The sequence below is a fragment of the Molossus molossus genome, unplaced genomic scaffold, assembly GCF_014108415.1.
Source record: "Molossus molossus isolate mMolMol1 unplaced genomic scaffold, mMolMol1.p scaffold_m16_p_22, whole genome shotgun sequence".
NCBI lineage: Eukaryota > Metazoa > Chordata > Mammalia > Chiroptera > Molossidae > Molossus > Molossus molossus.
The window spans coordinates 29,338,813-29,358,149 of NW_023425358.1; the positions used below are offsets into that span (position 1 = coordinate 29,338,813).

Consider the following 19,337-nt stretch of genomic DNA (forward strand, 5'->3'; position numbering starts at 1 on the left):
GTGGATGGATGGATGGATGGGTGGGTGGATGGTTGGATGGGTAGATGGATGGTTGGATGGATGGATGGATGGGTGGATGGATGGATGATGGGTGGGTGTGTGGGTGGATGGATGGATGGATGGATGGATGGGTGGGTGGGTGGTTGGATGGGTGGATGGATGGTTGGATGGATGGATGGATGGGTGGATGGATGGATGATGGGTGGGTGTGTGGGTGGGTGGATGGATGGATGGATGGATGGGTGGGTGGATGGATGGATGGGTGGGTGGATGGTTGGATGGGTGTATGGATGGGTAGATGGATGGTTGGATGGGTGGATAGATGAATGATGGGTGAATGGGTAGGTGGGTGGGTGGATGGATGGTTGGGGGATACATGCCATGGCTTGAAGTTGCTGGAGAGGAGTCCCTCATGGCTGACAGAGGTCACTGAAAGCCCCGTGTGTGCCACAGGAAGCCTGTGATGTGTTCTGTGTGGGAGATGACGTCAACATTGAGAAGGCAAACAACTCCCTCATCAGCAATGACCGCAGCTGGAAGAGGAACAAGTTCCGTCTCACCTATGTGGCCGAAGCTCCAGAACTTACACAAGGTACCTCTCGCCCCTCTCCTGCGTAGGCATTCGTGACGGTGGGGGAAAGGAAGGTCAGGACTTCTCACCTTGGAAAGGTGCCAAGGGACAATGGGTTTCATCACTTTGCTCTCCCATTAGTTCAGTCCCCCATGAATACGTGGCCGCTGCCCCACGCTCAGTATGTCTCCCCAAGAGTATGGGGTGCTACCTGACCCATCCTCTTCCCAGCTGAGTCCAACCAGATTTGTTTTGTGTTGTTTTTGTCCACAACCACCCACCCACCCAACAATGCCTGCCTGACCTCTCTCTCATCCCTTCACTTGCTCCAGAGGACAGTGTGAGTGTGAGTGGAGGTCGGTGGGAGCGGACGACGTTCCACTGACAGCTGCGGACCCATCTCAGGAGGACTGTTGTTTTCTCCCCGCAGGTCTCTCCAGCGTCCACAGAAAGCGGGTGTCGGCCGCTCGTCTCCTCAGCCGGCAGAACCTCCAGAGTCCTAAGTCCAGGTAGGAACACCTTGTTCACTCGGGGTGCCCACCTCTGCGCCAGGAGCCCCCCAGGAAGGTAGGAGTCCTTGCTGACTCCAAGGACTGCTCTTCTGTTACCCTCCCCAGTGCCACTGAGCCCCCCTGCTGCTTTGTAGCATCTCGGTTTCCTGCCTTCCCTTTGCCAAGCTGCAGCCCCGAGGGACAGAAACGTATCCTCCGGTGGGGTCTGGAGAAAAGACCGGATTACAGAAATTACTCCGTAAACCACACACAAAAAGCCAGTTAATTTGCACATGTTTTGATGTGAACTAGATTGGACCAAAGTCCCCAAATAAGCCCCTCTCACCCCTGGAAAGGGCACCGCACTCCTGCCGGCCGGCTCACCCGAGTGTCTCAGCAAGGCCAGGAACGGAAGACTGCATGGGTTCGCATCAAAGGGTCAAACATGTCGAGGGATTTATCTCTTTAAAAGCACCGATTCCAGCTGCACAGGTTTTCTGAGGGTTAACTGAGTGGAAAAGCGTGGCAAGCTCTCCCTTTCCTCCTGCCCACGGCGAGTCTAGCTGTTTGACCCAAGAGGCCACAGGCGAGCTGTCAGCAACCGCCCCCCACTGGAGACTCCTAATTGCAAGCAAAGTGCTTAAGAGGAAGTAAACAGCCTTTTGGGGATGGTCCTTGCAATTCTAGAGAGAAAAGTGACTGCCTGGGCAGGAAATAAATTTTCTAATGTATGAGCACCAATTAGCAAACGGTACCGAAGAGAGTATTACGGAGCGCTAATGGGCGTACGTCCTGGAAGTCAGGAGGAGGAGGGGAAATGCAGGAAGGGCTTGAGACAGGCTGTGAGGATGGCGGAGGACAGGTGGGGAGAGAGACTGGAGGGAACGAAGTACAGAAGGGGCCTGAGCACTCGGCTATCGGAGAGATTGGTGGGACCTTACCATGGAGAGTTCCCCACGGCCGAACTCCTGATTGTATCCATCTCCCCTCGGATACATGGCCTCTCTCCAGGCTTCGCCATCGCAACAGAGAACATTCGGCTGAAGCCACAACTCGAGTCTCCTCGCCTCCTCTCACACTGGACATCCACTCTCAGTGGCCGCCAGGAGCAAAGCCCCAATGACCTCTGGTCTGAGTGGCTGTGGTAGACACCTAACCTGTCTCCTTGTTTCTTGGCTTTCCCCTCAAAGATCCAATTTCCAAACAGCAGCCAGAGCAATCTTTTAAAAATGTAAACTGAGCCCTGGCTGGTTTGTCTCAGCGGTTAGAGCGTCGGCCTGTGGACCAGAGAGTCCCAGGTTTGACTCTAGTCATGGGCACGTACCTCCGTTGTGGTTCATCCCCAGCCCCCGTTGGGGTTGTGTAGGTGGCAACCAATCGATGTGTCTCTCTCACATCGATGTTTCTCTCGCACTCTCTCCCCCTCCCACTCTGTCTGAAGATAAATGTAAAAAAATATCCTTGGGTGAGGATTAAAAAATAAAAAAAAAATGTAAGCTGAAGCCTACCACACCCTCCAATGGCTTCCCACTGAATGCAGGAAACCTCCAAACCCCTTGCCGTGACATGTCAAGACCTCCACCCAGCTCTCTGACCTCCTCCTTCCACCACTCAGCCCTGCGCTGATCACTCTGCAGACCCTCCAGCCTCCTTTCCCTTTCTTGACCAAACCACACTGTTTCCTACCTCAGGGCCTTGGCACATGCTACCCCTCCTTTCGGGAACATTCTCCCCCTGGATCTTTACATGTCTACTCCTCATTGTTCAGGTCTCTACCCAAATGTCACATCACCAAAAGCTTCCCTGACCACCCTTATCTGATGGTCGCTTAGCCCACTGCCCTCAACCCATCACCACCCTCCCACCCACATCACCAACTCCACCTGAGGGCTTTTTAAGTTACAGCCCAGTGAAAACAGGATACTTTGTCCATTATTCTCTTATCAGTGCCTAGAACTGCCTCACACTCACCATAAATTTGTTGAATGAACCTATTAACTCAAACTACTCTTGACAGATCATGTTTACCCTTTTCATGGGAGACTGAACATTAGCTTCTTTTTTTTTTCATTTAGTGCTAAACATTAGCAGACTATTCTTTTATCTGGAACTTGCACACGTGTATGTGTGTGTGTGTGTGTGTGTTATGCTTCTGTGTGTGAATATAAATACGTCACAAGCAGGGGCTACTCTGGGGGAGGTGGTGAAAAAAGTCCAAATGGCTGTGACCTCCCCAATACTTCCCTTTCTCCTGCCCCCAAAACTTTTCAATGGTCCATATGTGTCCCAAGGTTTAAAAAGAAAAAGAAAGAAAGAAAAAAAAGCCTAGAAAATCCTGCACTTAGAAACCTCCAACAGCACTGAGATTTAAAACAATCGGTCTCCAGGCTGGTGTTACCCACCAGGGATCTGCTTCCGGCTAAGCTTTGTGGAAACACCCATCCAGGCCCTGAGATCGTGGGGCCACTCTGTGCCGGGGTTGTCAGCAGGCCACATCTGGTCAATGGCTGGCGAAGTCCCCTTGGCTAAATTCCCAGCACAGGCAGAATCCGGGCCCACCTTCTGGCTAACTTGCCAGCTACCTCCCCACCCCTGCCCCTTATCTGCCTGACCACCTTCTGCCCCACTCAAGAGGACTCGGCAGGTGGCTGTGAACATGAGCCAGCTCAGCAAGTTCGTGTCCTCTGTATTTGTCTTTTGTACCAGCCAAAGAGACAGAGGCAAACAGACTTCTGAAGGAAATCGTGATGATGGGGGAGAAAGTGGGAATTGATCTGCGGGCCTTTCAAAGGCGTCCCGTGGTTGTCCCAGGAGGCTCCCAAATTAGCAGCCCCACAGCGCCGCCTGCTGGTCGTCGGCCTCTGCGAATTCCCTTCCGGGAGCTGGCCGTGGGTACTGTTTGCTCTCTGGGAACCAAGATGGGTGTGAGCTCGGAGCAGAATCAGCCTGCGCCAGACAGGGCAAAATCTGCCCAGGGAAGGAGAGTGGGACCCAGACCCTAACGCCGCCATTCACAATTTCAGTCACCAAGTTCCCCACTAAAGTAAGGACAGGGGTGCCTTGCTCCAAAAAAGTACTTGACACCCCAAAAAGCAAGTGTACCAGCACAGCTATTTTTAGTAGTGGTGGCTATTTGCAGCACAAAAGGGCTCTTGGTTACGCCAAAAACTCCTTTAAATAGCAATTCCCATTGGTTGGTTCATGTGTTGATGATTCAAGGGAGAATATGGGGACTTCACATCGAATGTCACTTTCTCTGTCAACTGAAAACCAGTTGGCAAAGAAGAAGAAGCAGATCTGGAATCTGATCATAACCCCAGGTGCACAAAGGATTTGATTTACCAAAGTGTGATCAACCCCCAAGTTTTCATAACTTGGATAAAAAACGTAGTATCTGTACTAAAACCTTAAAAAGACCAGAATAATCATAGTCTGAGAATTCATTCTTTTTTTTTTTTTTTATCCTCACCCGAGGACATTTTTCCATTCTTTGTTCAGGTAGAGTGGGAGGGAGAGAGAGAGAGAAACATCGATGTGAAAGGGACACATTGAGTGCCTGCCACCCACACAACCCACCAGGGCCGGGGACAAACTGCAACGGAGGTACGCGCCCTTAGCGGGAACCGAACCCGGGTCTCTCAGGACCGCAGGCCAACGTTCTAACCGCCGAGCCAAACCAGCCAGGGCTGAGGATTCATTCTTAAAGCTTCCTATTCACCTCGCACAGGCTTCCCTGTGCTTGAAATAAAAAATCAGCGAGAGAGGGCGTGTCCCGGCAGGTGTGACCGAGGTTTCGTCTGGGTTTTCTCAGATCTCTCCATATTACAGTATCAGTGGATTTCTGTTTAGCAATGACCCAGGCTTAAGGCCAGGTTCTTTTACCTCTTTTCCACGAGAGTAGGAGGACCTCCAGTTGCAAAAGGGTGTGAAGTTTAGGGTTCTGGGGGGATGGAATTCCACAGCCTGGGAACAACACTGCGTTGGATCCAGTGGGGTCGTTCTTGCTGAGAGGACCCCCATTGGCACTGAGAATAAAGCCTGTTCCGGCAGCTGGGAGTCTGAGGTTCCTTCAACAGATATTTCTTGAGCATCTATTATGTGCCATGCACTGTCCTAAGGACCATCAATAGAGCCCGGGACAAAACAGACAGCCCAGCCCCCGGTCCTCTAGAGTTTATGGTGTCCCGAGGGCCAGGGGATGGGCAGGGGGACAGAGCACAAACCATATAACAAAGTAACTGCTACTGTGGGTCAGAGATGGTCACTGCTATGGAGAAATGAGAAGCCAGGCAGAAAGAGAGAAAAGCAAAGAGGTCTGAGGACTGAACCCCGGGAGGCTCCGTGTCCAGAGTTCGGGGAGATGAGGAGGAACCAGCAAAGGAGACAGCCAGGGCAGCCAGAGAGGAGACCAGGAGAGCCCGGGGTGCTGGAATCCCCCCATGAGAAGGAGGAAGCGAGCAGCCGTGCCCTGTGCGCACCCATGACCAGCACCGGAACCGGCTGCTGGGTTTGCAAGGGGGAGCTCCGGGTGACCCCGCTCAACGCCGTGGTGTGGAAATGGTGGGGACGAACGTCTGGTTGGCCCCGAGGAGAATGGACGGAGGGAAGCAGCAGTCACAGAGGCGACAAAGGAGCAAAGAAAGGGGGCAGGAGCTGGTGCCGTTGCCTGATTGTTCCCCGCTCCTTCCCTCCAGCCGGTCTACCATCTTCGTGCGTCTCCACACCAATGGGAATCAGGAGCTGCAGTACCAGCCTGGGGACCACCTGGGCGTCTTCCCTGGCAACCACGAGGACCTCGTGAACGCCCTGATCGAGCGCCTGGAGGACGCACCCCCCGTCAACCAGCTGGTGAAAGTGGAGCTGCTGGAAGAGCGGAGCACAGCTTTGGGTAACTGTGGCCTCGCCGGCCACCATCTGTCCACTCCCACGGCCGCTCCCTTCCCCCAGGGAGTCCCAGCGGGTGGGTGTCCAGGGAAGAGGAGGCCCCTTCTTGGTCCTAATCACCAAACCAGGTAGGAGAGTGGGTCTCTTGGCTGAACAAACTTGGCCCAACTGGCTGATCGATTGCCTGTGATGCCAGGACATCGAGGGTTCATCATTGGGAGGAACTTACCGCCACCCCACTGCCCACAGAATGAATAGCCCTGAACTCTGGCCCCCCCTCTCCTAGAATCCAGAGGCGCTGTATGAACGCCACGGCCCACGAGGCTTGGCACCACCTATCTGACCTTGTTAGACCCAGTTCCAGCCTGTTTCAGTGCCCATTCTTTTTTTTTTTTTTTTTTTTATCCTCACCCGAGGACATTTTTCCATTTTTTGCACAGATAGAGTAGGAGGGAGAGAGAGAGAGAGAGAGAGAAACATCGACGTGAAAGGGACACATCAAGTGGCTGCCACCCGCACGACCAACCAGGGCCGGGGACAAACTGCAACCAAGGTACATGCCCTTAGCGGGACCGAACCCGGGTCTCTCTGGACCGCAGGCCGATGCTCTAACCGCTGAGCCAAACCGGCCAGGGCTCGGTGCCCATTCTTGACACTGCCGCTGAAGAATTTGCAAAGCAAATGGGTCTAGTGGTTCACCTCAGTGGGTGCAGGTGAGCTCAGGGCTCGGGTACAAGGAGCAGCAGTGACCTTGCGTGGCAGCCTGTGACACAGTGACGTATCACCTTTACAAAGGAGCGAGGGTGTCCTGTCAGGGCAGAATGTGAAAACAGTATATAGTCAAAGGCCTGTTGAAAATCCCTTAGGAAGGCCCCACTTTGGAGAGAAACCCCTTCTTGTAGGAAATCCAACCCAGCCAGTCCTTACTCCATGTTGGAACTGTGCCTTTTTATCTGGGGTGGAGTCCCTAATGAAGGAGAGGCTTGTATTTGGGGGCTATAGTGAATGAAAAGTACACAGAGGCGGTACGTGTGGTGGTTAGAAGACAGACTGCCGACTTCACATGGATGAGCTGTGTGGCCTTGGGTGAATTCCTTAACCTCTCTGTGCTTCCATGTATCTCCACTGCAAAAGGTGGATAATAATAGCACCTGCCACCTGGGGTGGTCGTGAGTTTGAGCAGATGAGAAGGATTACAGGAGTTAACACAGAGTTCTGAGACTCGTACTGGCCACACAGAAAGTACTAGGTAAGTGTTAGGCGTGTTTGTCATTTTGCCATGAGAGGCCCACTCAGAGGCGTGAGAGGACAGACAGAGCCAAAATCAACTCATAACTCCCCTCAGTGGACTTTGGATATGCTCCTTGCACACAAAAGGTTAGGTGTGGGACAGGCAAGGTGGAGAGGCGAGGGCTTAGGGGCTCACCTAGCCCCATCCTAACTTGGAGCCAAGCCCTCGGAGCTCAGATTCCCCTTCCCCCACCCACCCCGCTACCCTCCACTGTGCCTCCACAGGAGTCATCAGTAACTGGACAGATGAGCACCGCCTCCCGCCCTGCACCATCTTCCAGGCCTTCAAGTACTACCTGGACATCACCACGCCGCCCACGCCACTGCAGCTGCAGCAGTTCGCCTCCTTGGCCACCAGCGAGAAAGAGAAGCAGCGTCTGCTCATCCTCAGCAAGGTGGGTCCCTGGCCTCCTGCAACCCCAGGGGGCGCCTTTCACCTCCGAGTCCTTGGAGAGTTGTCTAGCATTACAACAACTTCCCAGCAGGTGGCAGTCTTGAGCAAGCATTGCCATTTTCCCGTTTGCAGAAAGGCACCATGTGGGCTAGTTCCTCCCCAACCGTCTCACCTGGTGCTAAGCCCTGATAGCATGAGAGTGACCTCGTGGAATCTCAGAGTTCTTTGACCACAGTAGAAATCGCTGTTCCTTTGGATCCCTGGAGTTTCCATTGGGTCCCTCTTAGCCAATGCTTACAAGAAAAAGAAACAGAGAATCTCAGTGCCATTTTCTAGATAAGCCTTTTCCCCAGCCGAGGAGTCGTAGCAGGACTTGGAGATAAAGGAGGCCCCTGAAGGAAAAGTGAAGCCACCCTTGCTTAGAGACGGATGACCTGTTGGCTCCAAGCTGCTGCAAAATCTTGCTCAGGGAGAATCCCACCCAGCGAGACCTCCCAGGGCTCCTCCCCAGTGTGCACGCCACCGCCACCGCCAAGGGTGGTTTAGCTTCCTGCTGTCAGGAGAGGGGCTGGAGTGGTGGTCTGCAAGGCAGTGGCTAATGCAAGGAGTGCATATGATCTAGAAATATACGAATAAACAGCAGGAGAAACACTTCCAGAGCGAGTGGTTGGAAGTGGTTACCTCTGGGGAGTGAGGAACAGATTGGAGAGGTGGAACAGAACACCACTGATTTCGTCGTAAGTTTTGCAGAGTTATTGAACTTTTTAAACTGTACATGTATAACTTTGATAGGAACCAGAGTGTGTGCTTTTCGCACAGGATGGTTTACAGTAGAAGTGGATATAAATAAGTATATGGATTAATTCATTTCTTCTGAAGAGCATAAATTCCAAGATTAAATGAACAAGGATTCTTTTGTTGTTGCTGCTGTTGTTAATCCTTACCCGAGGATATTTTTCCATTAAATTTTTTAGGTCGAGTGGAAGAAGGGAGGGAGGGGGGAGAGGGAGAGAGAGAAACATTGATCTAAGAGAGACACATTGATTGTTTGCCTCCTGCATGACCCCAGCTGGGCTGGGGATCGAACCTGCAACCCAAGTACATGCCCTTGACCAGGAATCGAACCCGAGAACCTTCGGTTTGCGGGCCGACACTCTAATTGCTGAGCCCAGCTGGCCAGGGCCTGAGCAGGGATGTTTGTTAGGAGAAAAAGGGGGGGGGGGGGTGGAATCAGATGGCACTTGGAGAACCGTCAGACTTCAACACGAGTCTGACCTCCAGTGAAGGAGAGGGAGAAGGTTGAATGGACATGTCCAAGGTCATACATGCTGTCCAAGGAAAGACCTATGTAGGTGATCACGTTGGTTTCAGGTGATATCACTTTCAGAGCAGCTGCTGGGACTCGGCCAATTGTGCCCCTGTAGGTGAAGGTCAGTGGGGTCGGAGTCTGGGAGGCACATTCTCATGGCTGCCATGCCCTACCAATAAAGTAAGGGTGGCTTCAGGGACATGGGGAAGGGCTCTGTCATCCAGGGCACTTACGGTGGGCTGCACCCCTCCGCAAAATCTGAACCTCGTGAAAGCAATGAGGGACTGCCCAGGGCGGCTTCTGAGATGCAGGAAAAATAGCTCCAGAGCCCCAGGGGAGTCTCTCTGTCCCCTAGTAACAGCTGGGCCCAGCTGTCAACACGTCCCCGAACACGGTCCCCCACACCCTACCCTGTTCCTTTGGGACTGTCCTCCACCATCTGAGCATGCTCTCTGTTGATGCACCTCCACCCTTGCAAACCCACCACCCTCACTTCTGCATTCTAACCCTACAAGTCCCAACTCCCTTCCTGGCGCCTTTATCTTGACCTTTACGTACCGCAGGAGCCCAGCTTCTGGGGCCGGAATGCCTCGGGGAAGGCTCAGTACATTCTTTCCGTAAGAGACCAGGTAGTAAATATTTTAGGCCAATGGTCTGTTTGATCTCTGTCGAAACTACTCCACTGTCATTTCAACACAACGGCATAGGCAATACATAAGTGAGTGGGCAGGGCTGGGTTCCAGTCCAACGGTTTTATGGACCCTGAGTTTCGAATGTGATAGCATATCTTTCTGTCATAAAATGGTATTCTTTTGATGTTTTCCCCAAACCATTTAAATGTACAAAACAAGGGATGAGCCAGGCTGGCTTGGCAGGCTGAAGCTTGCCCTTCCCTGACCTAGGCTCAGAGCCCTGAATCACTGCCTCGTAGCCACCGGACCTCTCTATCCCTCAGTTTGCTCATCTATAAAATGGGTTTAATAATCATACTTATTTCAAGAGGTGCTAGTGAGAGTTAAAACCTGGCACAGAGTACTTAATGATGTTAAGTGTTAACTACTAGTATTTTAATTTGTTTTCTTCCCCGGGCCCTACGCAAGCCCTCGTTGGAAATCTGTACCAGGAGCTGAGTGTGAGTTTCCCTCTGTCCCTCCCCTTGGCACAGGGCTTACAGGAGTACGAGGAGTGGAAATGGGGCAAGAACCCCACCATCGTGGAGGTGCTGGAGGAGTTCCGGTCCGTCCAGATGCCCGCCACCCTGCTCCTGACCCAGCTGTCCCTCCTGCAGCCTCGCTACTATTCCATCAGCTCCTCCCCAGACATGTACCCCGACGAGGTGCACCTCACCGTGGCCGTCGTCTCCTACCGCACCCGAGGTGGGCAGGGGTGCTGGGGAGCCTCCAGGCTGGCATTTCCCCCCTGGGGCCCCTGCAGGTCTGCCGAGTCCCCAGTCCCCAGCCGGGAAACTCTGGGAAGGAGCAGAGTGGACACTGTCCCCGTGGGCAGAGCCAACTCCACGCAGCAGCTGGCACACACCCCTTGGAGCAGGAGTCCCCTGCTGCGGGGTGTCCAGCTGGTCATCGGTCAGTCAGATAGCCTGCCATTTTTCTCCCATGCTGTCCCTCTGTGACAAAGCAATCAGTGTGCACGGTGGCCGAGACAGCTCTGAGCCCCCGGCAGCCCCCTGGCGAACACGGGGACCAAGGCCCTTTCAGCAGGCAGGATTTGAATCTGACGCCCCCTCCCCAACAGCGCCCCGGGCACTTTCGCAGATCACAATCTCTCCCCGCTGTGCCAGGTCCCCTTCCCCTTCAGAGGAAGGGCCCAGACAAGGCACTCCAAGGCAGAACCTTGGCATCCGGGCTGACGGGAGGGAGGAGGCCGACGACGGGAAGCTCGGGGGCAGTTGGTGAGCCAGGCCACCTCGTTTATTCTGCCAGACGGAGAAGGGCCGATTCACCACGGCGTGTGCTCCTCCTGGCTCAACCGGATACAGCGTGACGAAGCGGTCCCCTGCTTCGTGAGAGGGTGAGCGCAAACGCAGAGGAATGACAGCCGTCCCAAATCTGCGTGCTGATGTCCTGAGCTGTGGGGGTGACCAGCCCGGAGGGTTCCGTAGAGTCGGCTGCGTCCCTCCCACTTGCTAAGGAAACGGGATCATGGGACAGAACCCAGCAGAAGCGAGGAAGCCCTCTCGCCAGGTCACGACCACGGCCGCAGCTATGTATGAAGTGCGCGTGCCAGGCTGGGTGCTGAGGCTGCCGTGGAGAGCCGCGTGGACCAGCCTCCGCCTCCGTGGGATGTGCAACCAGGGGAGAGGGTCCAGATTCCACCGGACACCCCATCTGTCCCCACTTTCTTAGAAACAGGGAGGACCCAGACCCCTTCCCACAACCCCATCAATTAGAGTCTCTCCTCCCAAACTCAGTTTAAAGGCTGTTCCTGCCCATGGTTAACAGGCCTGCATCGCGTACTCAAAAACAGGGTAGATTTCATGTGACATGTTCTGATCACAACCAGTCAGCCAAATAGAAAAATATTCCTTCAGAAAAATAAAGGACGTTCCCGAGCTAGGCCCATTGTGAGTATCTGCTCTGTCGGCTAATAACGTCTCTACCAGAACAGCAACCTCAGCCCCTTTTCTGAACTGTTGAAGGTAGGATGTTCATGGGGTGGTCCGCACACCTCCGGGGGTGCTTCAGAAATAGAGTCCTAGCCCAGACTTACTGCACTGCCCAGAAACCGCACCCCTTTGACCCCCCCAGCTGGTCCTTTTGCACACTAGAGATCTCAGGGACGGTTAAATCAGTGGTTCTCTGCGGGAATGATTTGACACCCCCCACCCCAGCGACATTTGGCAGTGTCTGGAGGGTGTTCCTGGAACCTAGTGGGTGGAGCCCAGGGCTCAACAGCCTGCAGAGCACGGGGTGGTCCCCACAACAGAAGTCTGCAGCCCCACATGTCAGTAGAGCCGAGGCCGGGAGACCCCGAGTCCAGGCAACCCCACTGCCCTTGTGGTTTTGCTCAGTCACTGGGGTCATTGGGAAACGGAGGGGTAGCCGGACTCTGAGCGCCTCCTGTTTTGAGGATGCCCCAAATCTGTGGGACCTCCCACCCTGAGGAGGGGCACCTGGCCCAGCCTGCAGGGCACCAGGGCTGCTGTCCTGCCACCCGAGACAGCCACCTGGTCTGCCTGAGACCCAGCTGCTCTTGCCCACAGAGGGCTCAGAAAGCCTCGTGACCTTCTCTTCCTTGTGCAGAGCACCCAGCTTCCACCTGCCCCGGAACCCCCAAGTGCCCTGCATCCTGGTGGGCCCGGGCACCGGCATCGCCCCCTTCCGAAGCTTCTGGCAGCAACGACAGTTTGATATCCAACACAAAGGTGGGTCCTGGGCCACTGGCCACACGGTTTCCACCCCTGGGCCTGAGGGGGCCGCCTGTCAGCTGCCCGGAGACACGTGACGGCCTGCTCTCCACTGTGTCCCCGCCCAGGGAGGGGCGGGGCAGCCTCCTGACCTGACCCGCCCCGTGGTGTGATTCCAAGGACCTGTCCAAACACCTCCGCTCAGCTGACGCTGGGGCCTGAAATTCCACATTTCTTGGGCTGTTAAGATAGGACCCCTGCTTAACACTCAAGTGGCCCTGGAAAGGGGGAGCATGAAACCTTACATGGATGTGTGCTTACGGGATTCTCTCCAAGGGGCCCGTTCGAGAGCAGGCTTTGCTGTGTGGGGTCCACACAGATCAGCTGGGGGGAGGGGGCAGCCCCAGTGTGGGCATTAAACAGGGTTATTGAGCATACCAATGAATAAGACAGAAACAACTTAAAAACAAAAACGCCCTGCCCTATGGGACGTCAGTCAAGTGGAATACTAACATTTGTAGTGTTCGTGATGTGCCAGGCACAGTTCCAGTACTTTTGTTTTTGTTTTTTGGGATGGGACATTGCTGTTGTTGTTAATCCTCACCTGAGGATGTTTTTTCCATTGATTTGTTGTTGTTGTTGTTGTTGTTAGAGCAGGAGGGAGGGAGGGAGGGAGGGAGGGGGAGAGAGAGAGAAACATCCATGTGAAAGAGACACATCAATTGGTTGCCTCCTGCACCCGCCCTGACCAGGGCCAGGGTTTGAACCTGCAACCCAGCTACATGCCCTTGAATGGGAATCAAACCCTTGACCCTTCGGCCTGTGGGCCGACGCTCTAACCACTGAACCAGCCAGGGCTCTAATGTCTGACATCCATTTCTAACCAGTGAGGTAGTTGCTGTTAGGACTTGTTTTGTACGTGGGGGAAATGGAGCCACAGAAAGTTCAGCAAGTTGCTCCTTGTCAGACGGCGCTGGGATCGGAACCCAGGCAGTGTAGCTCCAAAGTCTGGGGTCTTAGCACTTCCCCGAGGGGTCAGGAGGAAAGACAGGCGCAGAGAAGGGAGGTTTGCCAAGTCTGAATACACTTTACCTACTTCGTGCTTGTGTGCACGTGCTCATGTGAGGGTGTGTGGGCCCATACACCGGCCTGCCCCAGCGTCCATGTACCTCTATCCACATGGTACCTGCTGAGGTTCCCGGGACCCCACCCCCCGAATCAGGAGTCAGAGCTGCTGGTGACTTGAGATCTTCCTGGTCCCCAGGAATGAGTCCCTGCCCCATGATCCTGGTCTTCGGGTGCCGGCAGTCCAAGATAGACCACATCTACCGGGAGGAGACCCTACAGGCCAGGAGCACGGGGGTCTTCAGAGAGCTGTACACGGCCTACTCCCGGGAGCCAGACAAACCAAAGGTAACCCGGCTCACCCCAGGCCTCCGCCGCAGCCCACGCGCCCGCACGCTCGTACACACGTGAACCCCTGGCCCGCCTGCCCCTCCGCCTGGGTGCTCACACTTCAGGAGACGGGGCCTGAAACTACCAGCTGAAAACATCTAACAGCTCCTAGTGCGTGCGGCTGCTTACGGGAATGTGCAGAGCAGCCAACTGCAGAGAGCGAAGCAGGCTGGGGGGCCGGGGCTGCGGGCGTCAGGGGTGGTGACGGTCCGGAGCCGGTGTCGGCGGGGGTCTCACGGTGTAGCGAGTGCACCTACTGCAGCTGAGTCGTGCACTTTAAAATGGTTAAATGGTACATTTCACGCCTATTTTATTTTTTTATCCTCACCCAAGGACATTTTTGCATTGATCTTCAGATAGAGCAGAAGGGAGAGAGGGAGGAAGGGAGAGAGAGAAACGTCAATGTGAGAGAGACACATTGAATGGCTGCCACCCACACGACTCCATCCGGGGCCAGGGACAAACTGCACCCTAGGTACGTGCCCTTAGTGGGACCCGAACCTGGGACTCTCCGGTCTGCGGGCCGACGCTCTAACAGCTGAGCCACACTGGCCAGGGCTCATGTGTACTTTTTATTTATTTTTTATCCTCACCCAGGGACACTTTTTGATATTTTGTTCAGATAGAGTGGGAGGGAGAGAGAGAGAGAGAAACATCGACGTGAAAGGAACACACTGAGTGGCTGCCACCCGCACGACCCATCCAGGCCCAGGGACAAACTGCACCCGAGGTACATGCCCTTAGCGGGAACCGAACCCGGGTCTCTCCAGACCGCAGGCCGACGCTCTCACCGCTGAGCCAAACCAGCCAGGGCATCATGTGTATTTTAATATACACAATTAAAAACATTTTTATGTGAATTAGAAAACTTATTTAATGGCCCATAAGAGACCCTACCAGTCAGACCGGACACGGGCCACAGGACTGGCACTCCTCCTGGATCTTGGGGAGGTCTGGGGTGGAGGGGTCCCAGGAAGGGGGCCAGGACAACTGGGGTGAGGGGAGAAGTCAGAGAATCTGGGCAGTGGCCATTTGACAACTGGTGTGTGTGGAAGCGTATCAACCCCAACAACCAGGTCAGCCAAGCCAGGACTTACCCGCTGAACGCCAGCCTCACCCAGAGGGGAGTTCCCTGGGCTAAAAACAGCCTGAACAAGCGAGCCAAGTTCCTGGAGGCTGGTGCCCCCTCACATTCCCTTAGCCCACTTCTGAATCCAGCTGCAGCAGCTGGCTTCGCACAGGTGTGGCCTGACAGCCCTCGCCTGGCCCCATCGCTTGCCATCTGCCGGGGCTTCTCTGGCTCGTCCCGTAGGATTGCTGCAGTCAGCACCCCACTCCTGCAAGTTCATGGCGTTCACACCTTCTGGGTGACCCCTGGTTGTTGCAGAGAGGAGCAGGTGGTTCTGGGGTCCTCGGCAGAGTTGAGGTCCGAAGCAGGGAGCAGCTTATTCACACAGCCTCAAGTTGGCTTTCCCTCCTCCCCAATTTCACTCTGCTGAGACCCCAGAGATCACTCCCGGCCCACAAGCTCCCGTGTCAGGCTCTGCTTTCTGGGGGTCCCCTCGCCCCACAGAAGTACGTGCAGGACATCCTGCAAGAGAAGCTGGCGGAACCGGTGTACCGAGCCCTGAAGGAGCAAGGCGGCCACATTTACGTCTGCGGGGATGTCACCATGGCTGCGGACGTCCTCAAAGCCATCCAGCGCATCATGAGCCAGCAGGGGAAACTCTCGGCGGAGGACGCCGGCGTGTTCATCAGCCGGCTGAGGGTGAGTGGCGGGCGGGCTTCTGGGCTCCCTCTCCCGCATCCAGTGTCCTGTCTCCACCATCCGGGAGCCACGATGATATCCTTGCCCCCGTTTTCCATTTCTGGCCACGGTGGAGGATGTAGGTGGTCCTGACCCACAGTTGAGAGAGAGGAAGGATGGCCGGTGTGCAGGGGAGTGTGTTAAACGGCGTTGGGGGCTGCGTTATATAAAAATAGCAAGCGGGTGGGTCACTGGGTAGCTGGACAGAGCCATCCTAAGCCAGCTTTTCCTGCCCCCAGGCCAAGGGTGACACCGCCCTGTGCAGCTGTGCAGCTGTGCAGCTCGGGCCCTGCACAGAGACGTCTTCCCCAGGGCGGCGGGTGGGAGCTGGAAGCCATTCCATGCCTGGCCCCCTGAGCCCTGGGCCATCCCAGCAGGGGGGGTCTCTTCCTCATCTGCACAGAGCAGTAGCTAAGAGCAAGCAGCCCAGCAGGCCAAGTCCTGTGTGACCCACTGCCCCAAGTAGAACGACCTGAGTCCAGGTCTCCACCGAGCTCCAGGGCTAATCCCATCCTTCCCCCTCCTCCCCTAAATGAGCAGGAATCAAACATTTGTGCAGAAGGAGCCTTGTTGTCAATAGGATACTGAACCCCAGGAGATTAAAAATAAATAAACAAACAAATAAACCTACCTTCTGGTAGAAATGTCAGAGATCCGAGGAACATTGCAGAGGTCCCCGTCATGCCATTTCTTTGGTATGACCCTCAGGAGACACACTTTCAACCATAAAGATAAATTAAAAATAAAATAATAAAAAAAATAAAGTAAAATGCAATGACTGTTAAAAAAAGAGAAAAAAGAACTCTGCAGAATAAGGTTGAAAAACCACCCCAACTAAAAAATGAACCCATTCTACAAATGAACGGGTTCTCCTAAACCGTCTGAGAAATCTGTGCGTCACTGTACCCAAGAAGTCTCCCCTTTGGCAACTGGGGAGGTGTCCCCTGCACTAAGCAGCACTTGGTTCTCGTTCTCTCTCTCTCTCTCTCTCTCTCTCTCTCTCTCTCGTCTCCGCCAGTCTCTCCAGGCTGTGATGTTTCCCACTCGGCCCAGCCACGCCCAGATCTGAACTGGCAGGAGCCAGAGGACAGAGAGGAAAGGGGGGGGCTGGTGAGGTTCCCATGTGACCTCCTCACCTCCTGTCCTCAGAATCAGTCGGCATAGCAGCAGCTTGTCCCTGGATGGGAGCATGAGTGGTCATTGTCATCTGGGCTGGAGAGACCCCAGGCCCTGAGGGTCTTGCTCGAACAGAGCCTTGGAGACCAAGGGTCCTCTGGGAGGCATTGGGTTGCGCCTAGTTTTTTTTTTTTTATCCTCACCCGAGGACATTTTTCCATTTTTTGTTCAGGTAGAGCGGGAGGGAGAGAGAGGAAGAGAGAGAGAGAGAGAGAAACATTGACGTGAAAGGGACACATCGAGTGGCTGCCACCCGCACGACCAACCAGGGCCGGGGACAAACGGCAACCGAAGTACGTGCCCTTAGCGGGAACCGAACCCAGGTCTCTCTGGACCGCAGGCCGACGCTCTCACCGCTGAGCCAAACCGGCCAGGGCATGCCTCGTTTCTTTAGGGACCATTTTCTTTAGGGATAACTCATTCTGTGTGTCCGCCCCTCTCTGTGCCCTTGGCTGGCATTTCAGGGCTGTCTCCTGACTGCTTCTGTCCCTTTAGGATGACAACCGCTACCATGAGGATATTTTCGGCGTCACCCTGAGAACGTATGAAGTGACCAACCGCCTTAGATCCGAATCCATCGCCTTCATCGAGGAGAGCAAAAAAGCCACTGACGAGTAAGCTGCCCCCGGCACCTCGGGCAGGCGGTGGGCAGGGACCCTCGTCTGGGTCCTGATGGGGAGGGACGTCTGACTCCATTAGCCTGGCGGTCCCACAGAGAGGTCCCCTGAGACCACACATTCCGGGCCGCGCCAGACTGGCGGGATCTAAAACCCTGGGGATGGGGCGCAGCAGTCTGTGTTGACAAGTGCTCCTGAGATTCTGTGCCTTCCCTGTGGGAACCCCAGCTTCGGACACCGGCCTCTGTCTGGGGTGCCCCCTGGTGGAATGACGGCTCTGTGAAGTTGTCTCCTTGGGGTTCACACCCCTGCTCTCACACCCTGAAATTGCTGGGAACGCTCTCACTGATGCAAATTCCAATGGGCATTATTTTTACTTCACTCCTCCCCTAGAAATGGCCGGAAACGGTCTGGGGCCCCGCAGGACTGGGGTTGAGCTCAGTGTTTAAGCCTGCACGGCGCCAGGGCCCCTCAACCTTGATGGAGCCGGCTCCTTGGCAGCAGCAGAGGGCACACACCCCTTTCTCCAGACCCTCGTGGTTCCCCCTACCACGTGGCAGTTCGAAAACATACTTTTGCCCGGCCGGTGTGGCTCAGTGGTTGAGCGTGGACCCATGAGCCAAGAGGTCACTGGTTCGATTCCCGGTCAGGGCGCATGCCCAGGTTGTGGGCCCATCCCCAGTGGGGGGCATGCAGGAGGCGGCCAATCCATGTTCTCTCTCCCCCTCTCCCTTCCTCTCTCTAAAATTAATAAAGGGGAAACAATTATAAAAAAAAAAGAAAACATACTTTCGTGTCCAGGAGGTTCACATAACTACCGTTACCATCACAGCTCCTTCGGTTAATCCTCACCAGGGGACATTTTTCCCTTGATTTTGAGAGAGTCAGAGGGAGGGAGAGAAACAAACTTCAATGTGAGAGAAATATCGATTGGTTGCCTCCTGCAAGACCCCGGCCCCTGTCGAACCTGCAACCCAGGTAAGTGCCCTTGACCGGGAATCAAACCCGAGACTCGTTGGTCCATGGGCTGGGGCTCTAACCGCTGAGCTAATCGGGCCAGGGCACAAAGGCCCTTGAAAGCCTGCCCCTCTCCCTGCCGGCTGTTTGGGGAGCAGGCGTTCCTGCCTGCGTCCTGGTTACAGCCCAGCTGGGTGCGGGCTTCCAGCACCGGGCTCTGCAGGCCGTGAGGGCTGAGGGCCTGCTCCTTCAGGACCCTGCAGCGCCTCCCGGCCTAACTCCCTCCTCACTTCTTCTCCCGCAGGGTTTTTAGCTCCTAACCGGACCCTCCTGCCTCCGCGGACGGCGGGGCTGCCCCGTGCGCTCCGCGCGGGCGGCGGCAGGGTCTGTAAGCCTGGACGCTGCTGAACCCTTCCCTCTGCCTCTCGTCGAGTCGCCGCGTGTCCTGGTGTCCTCTTCTGGGCCCTCGCCTGTTTCCTCGGCCTTCCTGGGTGTCCTCCCCGAGTGTCCCTGCGGCGATGCGATGCCTTTGTAACCTGCAGTGGCACTTACAGAACTGCCCCCACCCCCTTCCTGACGAGGACAGATCAGCATCGCTCACGGCGGGGCTGGATCTCGGGGTTCCCCTGGAGAGGCTGCAGGGACCACACGGAAGGGTTTTCTGAGCCCGTCTCTCGGCCGCTGAAGTCCCCCGCTTACCCTTTTATAAGATCAGTTCTGGTCACGCGTGTGCGTGCGCCTGCCGGGCCCGGGCCGCCGTCCACCCTCTTGCCTGTGCCCGCGTGTTGCCTGCAGCCCCTCAGTGCCAAGAACCCCGGCCCGGCCTGTGTTGGTTGCCCACACGTCCATAACTGAGGGTCTGTGCCTGTGTCCCTATAGCCCTCGAAGCACCCTGGTGGCCCTGGTTATAAGGGGTCAGGGCGTGGAGCGGGGTGTGTGATGATTAAGGGGGAAATCTCCAAAGAAAGAGGGCGTCGGAGACCTAGATGCATTCAGATTCTGACACCAGTTAGAGGAGCCCT

General features: G+C 55.3%; 1 protein-coding gene across 2 annotated transcripts in view; it reads left to right on the forward strand.

The window, feature by feature from the left end:
- NOS1 (nitric oxide synthase 1) overlaps positions 1–18,664 on the forward strand; it is a 99,458-nt gene extending 80,794 nt beyond the window's left edge. For both annotated transcript variants that reach the window (XM_036276382.1, XM_036276381.1), the window contains 11 exons: positions 454–592; positions 1,002–1,080; positions 5,757–5,950; positions 7,462–7,631; positions 10,105–10,315; positions 10,880–10,967; positions 12,200–12,321; positions 13,568–13,716; positions 15,332–15,526; positions 17,237–17,355; positions 18,620–18,664. In XM_036276382.1, coding sequence (XP_036132275.1) covers positions 454–592; positions 1,002–1,080; positions 5,757–5,950; positions 7,462–7,631; positions 10,105–10,315; positions 10,880–10,967; positions 12,200–12,321; positions 13,568–13,716; positions 15,332–15,526; positions 17,237–17,355; positions 18,620–18,635 — 1,482 coding nt within the window. In that variant the 3' untranslated portion in view covers positions 18,636–18,664. The remainder of the gene's footprint in view (positions 1–453; positions 593–1,001; positions 1,081–5,756; positions 5,951–7,461; positions 7,632–10,104; positions 10,316–10,879; positions 10,968–12,199; positions 12,322–13,567; positions 13,717–15,331; positions 15,527–17,236; positions 17,356–18,619) is intronic.
- The last annotated feature ends 673 nt before the right edge of the window (positions 18,665–19,337 follow it).